Source organism: Hipposideros armiger, unplaced genomic scaffold, assembly GCF_001890085.2.
Source record: "Hipposideros armiger isolate ML-2016 unplaced genomic scaffold, ASM189008v1 scaffold_735, whole genome shotgun sequence".
NCBI classification, from domain to species: domain Eukaryota; kingdom Metazoa; phylum Chordata; class Mammalia; order Chiroptera; family Hipposideridae; genus Hipposideros; species Hipposideros armiger.
The window spans coordinates 77,758-86,691 of NW_017732085.1; the positions used below are offsets into that span (position 1 = coordinate 77,758).

Consider the following 8,934-nt stretch of genomic DNA (forward strand, 5'->3'; position numbering starts at 1 on the left):
CAGAGATCTAATAGTACAGCATAATTTTCGCAATAATTTAAGGATAATGTTCCGTCCAAAACATTACATGGTATATTCATGTTATTAACAGAGCCCTAACATAAATGTGAATTATAGATCTCCAATTTCTTTATTTAAAATTTTAATCAAATGTAATGTTTATACCAAGTGCTGACTGATACAGTGTAAACTGTGTGACATGCTATTTTTCATTAAACTGCCCCATCTCTTGTGTTAATGAAACTTATATTAGATATTTTAATCTACCAGTTATAATATTCACATCAGTTTGCTCGAAATTAAGGAACACATGTTATAGCAGAGTTCTTAAAAGCTATTGAAATTTTCATCCATTGCAAAAGCTCTATAAGATAATGGACATGAAGTGGGAGATAACCTAGAAAGTGGGGCTCTCTGGCAGATTTGTGTCCTTAAGAAGCCGGGAGAGAGGGCACTCGTCTGAATTTGCCTCTTTCTCTCTGCACTATACATGTCGAGGATTAAAAAATAGGCTATTTCATATTCTCAGCAAATACAAATAGTATATGACAACTACATGTGCTCATTTTCGATTTTTTAATGTGTGGTAATTGTTGAAAATGATGTCATGGATCTCCTGATGTAGAGATTTTTTCAAGATCCAAGGTATAATAGTATTAAGGTAGGGATCAAAAGTGTACAGAAGTGTGTGCTTGTGTGTTAGATGTAAGTGAGCTTAAAAACGAAGCGGCCAGATGCAGACCTCTCTGCAGGTAATATATTCAGGAATGCAAGATCTTAAAACTAGCATCTTTATCCCTTCCCCGCCTTTCCGTTCTTATTTACCACTGTCCCAAAATGAAAACCACAGCGGTTTTGTAAGTGCTGTAATGGGTGGTGACAACACCATCACCACCACTGCGGCACTGTCCACAGCTGCGCGCCGGGCGCCGGGCGCCGGCAGCGGAATTTACGGTATCCAAGTCCCGCACGCGCGGTTTCTTGGGTGTCGGCACAGGCGTTGATATTTACGGTAACTAGACTTGGATCGGTGGCGGTATTTACAGTAATGTGGACTAGCCAAGGCTGAGGTATTTACGGTCACGGGAGCCGACCGTTGCTGCCGTATTTACGATAAAGAGAGCCGCTTGGGTGGCGATATATACGGTAAAGGGGGCTGGCCTGGAAGGCGGTATTTACGATAAGGAGGGCCGGGCTCGCGGAGGCCTGTTGGCGCGGCCGGCTCTCGGCGTTATCAGGTGACCTCCAGCCCTGGCAGCCGCCACCCCCTGCGCCCAGCGGAAAATGCAAAATGGCCCTTCAGGGCAGTGAAGGGCCGTGGCCCTTGGTTCGGGCCGGCTGCAACCCCGCCCTGGGTCCAGGTGCAGTCCCCTCCCGCCTCGGAGCCGGGGCCCCGGCCTGAGCCTGGCGCCAGTCGTCCCCGCGTCCCGCCGCGTTCCTCGCGCTCGCGCCGCGCCCACATGGGTCTGTGCTACAGCCTGCGACCGCTACTCTTCGGGGATCCGCAGGATACCCTTTGCGCGGGCTCGGAACCGCTCGCGGAGGGCGCGGGGCAGGGCCTGGCCCTGGCCCCGGCCCCGGCCCCGACGGCTGGAGGAGACGCGGCTGGGACCCAGCTCCCTCTGGGCGCCGGCGGGAGCCTGGCGTGCGCGCGGCCCAAAGCAGACCCAAAGAAAGAGCGGCGGCGACCGGACCAGCTGCGCGCTGAGGAGCGCGAGGCCCAGCGGGAGGCGAGGAAAGTCAGCCGGAGCATCGACCGCATGCTCCAGGAGCAGAAGCGGGACCTGCAGCAGACGCACCGGCTCCTGCTCCTGGGTAGGTGCAGTCGGCGCGTGGAGCGCACAAGCTCAGGGCGGGGAAACTCGCGCCGCTCCGGCGGGCTCTCGGGACATCCACGTCTGGGAGGGAAGGGCCGCTGTCATCCCCGCACGGGGTAGGCGGGATACAGGGCGGTTTGTCAGTCTTAAATCCTGCTCAGAATGATTTTTACCCTGACAACACTTACTTCTGTGATTTGGTGGAGAACACACTAACCGGTGATTTTGCTCTTTTCCACACCTTGCGGTTTTGGCTGCTCGTTCACTTATTACTAATTAATGCGCTTCTCTGAGAATTTCCTCCCCTCAATTGATTTATTTCCACAGTATGTAATCCACAGGGATGGCTAACTCGAGCATCTCATTTCCTGCAACAGTAATAGTCATGCTGCACTTTAAGAACACAAATGAAAGGAGATTTATACGGTCTTTTAGCTTGACCACAAAGCTTTTACTCCAATCACAGAATAATAGCAGAGTTGTCAGTAGGTGTGGCTTGTTACCTTTGGAGAAATAACTTCAACTGCTGAAGATATGGCACTTCTGTTTCATTGAATAAGTTCAACCCTGGTGTTCTCAGAATGTTTGCTCTTTCAGAAGCAGAAAAGCGAGGCAGGCTCCCCAGAGCTGTTCGTGTGCTAACTGCATGCAAGAGAGTGGGTACAAAATCACCAGCGTTTTTAAAGTAATAATTAACTACATGATTTGCCAGTATTTATTTTAGAGCTTCAGCTGTAGCAAGCATAATAGTCCCTCTATGAGTTAACAACTGAAAAACAGTTTCCACGCACTCTATTGTAGAATCAAAGAAAAAAAATCATGAAACCTTGGTTCTACTGGTTGCCTTTTAACTTTTAAGGCCACCAAAAAAAAATTAAGGTGTGGGCTTTTGACCCAAATTTTGTGATATATAAGGACAAATAGTTGTTCACTTCTGCTCTCTGCTGTGTATAGGGCAAGAATCTATTCCATGACATAAGATCCCTGCTTATAAATGAATGTGACTTTTATTTAAGATCTATAGAACAATCAAATCTTCAAAGTGCTCACCCACTGCAAGAATAAATAATTAAAACAACACAAACATAGATTCTGTATCCTAGTGAAATACCTGAATTCTAAGATAAAAGAAATTTTGGGGGAGAAACAAAGAAGAAAAATAAAATAAACAAGCAGTTTGCCTAAAGGAGCAGCAGACTAGATCAGAAGCAGAATTCTCATCTATAGTGCTAACTTATAGAATAATACAGAGCAATGTTTTCAAAGGTCTGAAAATAGAGAATTGTAATCCTAGAATTTCATGTCATTAAACCATTCTTTGCATGTGAGAGTAAAGTAGATTTTCAGATATGCAAGTGCCTAAAGTATCATTAGCCACATATTTTCCTGAAAAGAAATTAATTAGTTATTATTCCAGCCAAATTTTTAAAAAATGTATCAGATTAAAATAACTCAAAAAGGAGAGGATTGTGGTCTCAATAAAGAGAATAAAATAAGGTCTAGAGTTGTGGTGATATAATGTTTCAATGTGATTGTGCAGTTGAGCAGAAGTATTTTAAAAAAATAAAATGTGTGAAGCAGAAGATGTTTGAGATATATAAAATTTAATAAACTTACAATTCTGTGAAAGAGATGGAGATAAGATCTAAAGAATGGACTGGTGAACTCCAAAGAGACAACTTCTTGTAACACATGTTGAAAGACTCTCCTTTAAAGACCTTATCTCATAGCCTAATACAGCTTGTATAGCAACACCATATCTGCAATGACAATGAATCAAATGACACAAACTTTGGAGGGAAAGTGTATCTTCCACCCAATGATGTCAACAGTAAAACACTGTTTTATCAGATGGACATTGTTTATCAGCTTTTGTGTAGATTTGAATTAAACACAGAAAGGTTCTTGGTTTTGTTAGGATTTAGAATTAATTTAACTGAAAATCATTGAAGCAGAAGCCTGATTTACAGACCATTAATATCCTCAAATGCTTGCTTCTGCTGCCACTGTGTTTAATAGCCATTTATCTCACTCACAGACCCCATTCACTTATTTATTCTGAAAATGTACATTGGAGGACAGAAAACTCATAGGTTCAGAAAGAACACTCTTGCTTCAGGGCCCTTTTTTACTCCATGCTCACTAATCTTAGGCTACTCCCATCTTCCAAGATGATATATTTTCCAGGAAACCTGCCCAGCATCCTCCAGTGGGAATAAATGTTTAATTCCCTTTTGTTGATGTGGGTTTATATTTGCACCTCTCGTATAGCACATTGTTACAGTCAGCATGGCTTCATTAGTGCCTTCATATGCTCTGAATTCTCCATGAGTCCATCCCGATGACCTGAGCTTTGTTTCCTACACAAGCTAAGACCTGTGTAACCTGCACAGTGCTAAGAGCAGAAGCATCTGGGAGCCACCATAACAATGAGGAGTTCATGGCAAGAGTGGAATAGTCCCATTTTTACTTTCAGATGGAACATTCTTTCAGGCATGGTAAAATCCAGGGGTTGCAGGAGTGGGATGGAGATAAGATGAACGTTCAGTTAGAAGGCAGCAGATCCAGAATGGCTTCTGTATTTGGAACTGGAGCAGTGGTGAGGGAATGTGGTTAGAGAAGTGGTCAGATGACTGCATGTGGAGGATTGACTGTGGGGAGGAATTCTCAGGTAACTCTCACACCTGGAGCATAAGCTGTGTATTTGTCAGGTAAAGCTGCCATAACAAAATGCCACAGACTGAGTAGCTTAAACAACAGACATTTATTTTCTCACAGTTCTGGAGACTCGAAGTCTAAGATTGAGGTCTAACAGGATTGGTTTCTGGTGAGGCCTCTCTCCTGCCACAATTGAGTCCAACATTCATGTAAGAGTGTATGCCTTATCTAAAAGAGACAGTGCATCCTAGCTTTATTCCATTGTTGCCTTGTGAGAATGCAAACCCAATGTTGCAAGGTCTTCTGAATTTCCAGAATAAAACAGAAATACCCATTTTCATTTGAAACCTACATATTTTTAAGCATTGGCTTAAATTAATAAAGCACAATCTATGTGACTGATGCAGTCCACAGGCTGTATCTTATCTCTGATCTACCTTAAGCCATACAGATATTTTCTGCAGGCTGTGCACTGAGCTCCAGGGACAGCAGCCCTGGGTCAATGCTAATTAAAAGCACAATTGACAAGACTCGGTGTGAGATCAAAATATTTATCCAAACACATATTGCAAGCAAGCTACAATACATTCACCATTCTTCAGGTGAATTTTTCTGCTACTGAGCTCATGGAGTTACAGTAGATGCCACTGATTTTTCTTCCATGTCATTTGTTGACTGTGATATAAATCCCCTGTTCATGATTAGGAAGAGTCATCATGTACCACCTGACTATTCATTTGATATTATCCTTTTTCTAGATAATTATTCAAATTTAAAATGGGTAGGATTCATGTTCTTTGCTTTATTCATTTATTTCCTGTTGTACTTTTTGTGTGTTTGATATTTCTCTGATAGGAATACATGTTTTGAGAAGGAACAATCTCTTTGGGACAGTTGTTACTCCTTTTCTTTTGTATTTGGCTATTACTATAAAACAGAATGCTGGCATGACTTCCTCTGAACACTTTTTTTTTAATGTCTCTTTTTCTTTTTTTAATTAAATTTATTGAGGGTGACAGTGCTTAATAAAATTACATAGGTTTTAAATGTACAATTCTATAGTATATCATCTATATATCACATTGTGTGTTCATCACCCAGAGTCAGTTCTCCTTCCATCACCATATATTTGACCCCCTTTACCCTCTTCTACCATCCTCCTTCCCCCTTTACCCTCTGGTAACCACTAAACTGTTGTCTGTGTCTATGAGTTTTTCTTTCTTTATTTGTTTGTCTTGTTTTTTGCTTTCAGTTTTATATTCCACATATGAGTGAAGACATATTGTTTTTGACTTTTTCTGTCTGACTTATTTCACTTAGCATAGTAATCTCAAGATCCTTCCATGTTGTCACAAATGGTAGTATTTAATCTTTTCCTATGGCAGAGTAGTGTTCCATTGTGTATATATACCACATCATCTTTATCCAATCATCTATCAAAGAACACTTTGGTTGTTTCCATTGTCTTGGCCACTGTAAATAAAGCGACAATGAACATCAGAGTATGTATATCTTTATAGATAAATATTTTCAGATTTTTTGGTTACTTCCCAAGAGACGGATTGCTTGGTCATATGATAATTCTATTCTTAATTTTTTGAGGACAACCTGTAGCGGCTGTACCAATCTGCATTCCCGCCACAGTGTATGAGGGTTTTTTTTCTCCACAGCCTCTCCAACACTTGTTATTATTTGTCTTGTTGATGATACCCATTCTAACAGGTGTGAGATGATATCTCCTTGTAGTTTTGATTTGCACTTCCCTAATAGCTATTGAGGTTGAGCATTTTTTCACATATCTGTTGGCCATTTGAATATCATCTTGGAGAAGTTTCTGTTCATGTCCTCTGCCAATTTTTTAATTGGATTGCTTTTCGTTTTGTTGAGTTGTATGAGGTCTCTATATATATTGGATGTTACCTCTTATCAGAGGCGTTGCTTGCAAACATCTCCTTTTCAATTGGTTCTCTCTTTATTTTGTTGATGGTTTCCTTTGCTGTGCAGAAGCTGTCTAGTTTGATATAATCCCATTCATTTATTTTACTTTTACTTCCCTTGCCTTTGCAGTCAAATTTACAAAAACCTCTTTGAACCCAAGGTTCAGAAGAAAGCAGAAGAAAGTTTGTTGTTTCAGGTCTTATGTTTAGGTCTTTGATCCATTTTGAGTTAAATTTTGGCACACGGTGACAGATAACAGTCTAGTTTCATTATTTTGCTTTCCAATTTTCCCAGCACCATTTATTGAAAAGGCTTTCTTTTCTCCATTGTATGTTTTGGGCTCCCCTGTTGAAAATTATCTGTCCATATTTATATGGGTTTGTTTCTGGGTTTTCAATTCTATTCCATTAGTCTGTGTGTCTGTTTTTCTGCCAGTGCCATGCTGTTTTGATTATTGTTTCTCTGTAGAACAAACTGAAGTCATGGAGTGTGATGCCTCCAGCCTTATTTTTCATTCTTAGGATTGCTTTGGCTACTCCAGGTCTTTTGTGATTCCATACAAATTTGATGATTTTTTTGTTCTGTTTCATTAAAAAATGCCATTGGGATTTTGATAGGGATTCCATTATATCTGTATATTGCTTTGGATAATATGGCCATTTTGACTATGTTAAATCCATAAATGTGAAATGTTTTTCCATTTTTTTGCATCTTCTTCAATTTCTTTTTAAAATGTCTTATAGTTTTCAGTGTATAGGTCTTTCACATCCTTTGTTAAGTTTATTCCTAGGAATCTTATTCTTTTTGTTGCAATTGCAAAAGGAATTGTTTTTTAAATTTTTTTTTGAGATTTCATTGTTAGTAAATAGGAATACAATGGATTTTTGTACATTGATTTTGTAGCTGGCAACTTTACTGTATTTGTTTATGGTTTCTAATAGCTTTTTGGTGGAGTCTTTAGGGTTATCTTATAGGTATTTATCTATGTAAAGAATCATGTCAACTTCAAAAAGTGACAGTTTAACTTCTTCATTCCCAATTCGGATGACTTTTATTTCTTTCTCTTGTCTGATTGCTCTGGCTAGGACTTCCAATAATATGTTGAAAAGCAGTGGTGATAGGGAACAACCCTGTCTTGTTCCTGTACATAGAGCAAACGGCCTCAGTTTTTCACTGTTAATTATGATATTAGCTTAGGGTTTGTCATATATGACCTTTTATGTGTTAAGGTATTTTCCTTCTATACCCATTTTATTAAGTGTTTTAATCATAAATGGATGTTGTATCTTGTCAAATGCTTTTTCTGCATCTATTGATATAATCATATGCTTTTTATCTTTTATTTTGTTTATGTGGTGTATCACATTGATCGATTTGCATTTGTTGAACCATCCTTATGCCCCTGGGATGAACCCCAGTTGATCATGATGTATAATCTTGCTTATGCATGTTCTATTCGATTTGCTAGATTTTTGTTTAGGATTTTTGCATCTGTATTCATCAGCGGTATTGGTCTGTAATTTTGTGTGTGTGTGTGCTATCCTTACCAGGTTTTGGTATCAGGGCAATGTTGGCCTCATAAAATGAATTAGGAAGTATTACCTCTTCTTCAATATTTTTGAAGAGTTTGAGGAGGACAGGTATTAGATCCTCTTTGAATGTCTGGTAGAATTCACTAGTGAAGCCAACTAGTACTGGACTTTTGCTTTAGGGAAGGTTTTGGATGACTGATTCAATTTCCTTACTGTTGATCAGTCTATTTAGATTTCCCAGTTCTTCGTGATTCAACCTAGGAAGGCTATATGTTTCTAAGAACTTGTCCATTTCTTCTAGGTTATTGAATTTGGTAGCATATAGTCCTTCATAATATTCTATATGGTCCTTTGTATTTCTGTGGCATCTGTGGTAACTTCTGTTTCATTTCTGATTTTGTTTATTTGTGTCTTTTTCCTTTTTATCTTAGTGAGTCTAGCCAAGCGTTTGTCAATTTTATTAATCTTTTCAAAGAACCAGCTCTTTGTTGCATTATTTTTTTCTATTGTCTTTTTGTTCTCTATTTCATTTAGTTCTGCTCTGATTTTTATTATTTCCTTCCTTCTGCTGACTTTGGGTTTCATTTCTTCTTTTTTTAGTTCTTTATGTTGTAATGTTAAATTGTTTATCTTGGCTTTTTCTTCTTGTTTTGTTTTGTTTTTAAGATTTTAATGGGGAATTGGGAGAGGGGGACAGTGTTGGGGAATTGGGGAAGGGGAGCAGACAAGTTGCTGATCTTTGGTTCTTCAGTCTAGTTGTGGAGGACGTCACCTCACTGGCCCATATTGGTATTATCATTGCGTTCTTCCGGGTGAGGCAGATCGGTCGCCGGCCTCTAGACGGCCGCTCACAGTGGCTCTTGGCAGCTCACATCAGCTGCTGGCCGCTCACGCTGGCTGCTGGCCACACACAGTAGCTTATGGCAGCCCACTGCAGCAGGGGCTGCAGCCTATGCTGTCGCCGGCAACTCACAGCATCCCAGCTCCAG

At 40.2% G+C, this 8,934-nt stretch overlaps 1 protein-coding gene across 1 annotated transcript in view; it reads left to right on the forward strand.

The window, feature by feature from the left end:
* The first annotated feature begins 1,155 nt into the window (after positions 1-1,155).
* The window catches only part of GNAL (G protein subunit alpha L), a 173,257-nt gene continuing 165,478 nt past the window's right edge, over positions 1,156-8,934 (forward strand). Inside the window, exon 1 of the mRNA XM_019627497.1 lies at positions 1,156-1,815. Within this exon, the coding sequence (XP_019483042.1) occupies positions 1,461-1,815 (355 nt within the window). The 5' untranslated portion in view covers positions 1,156-1,460. The remainder of the gene's footprint in view (positions 1,816-8,934) is intronic.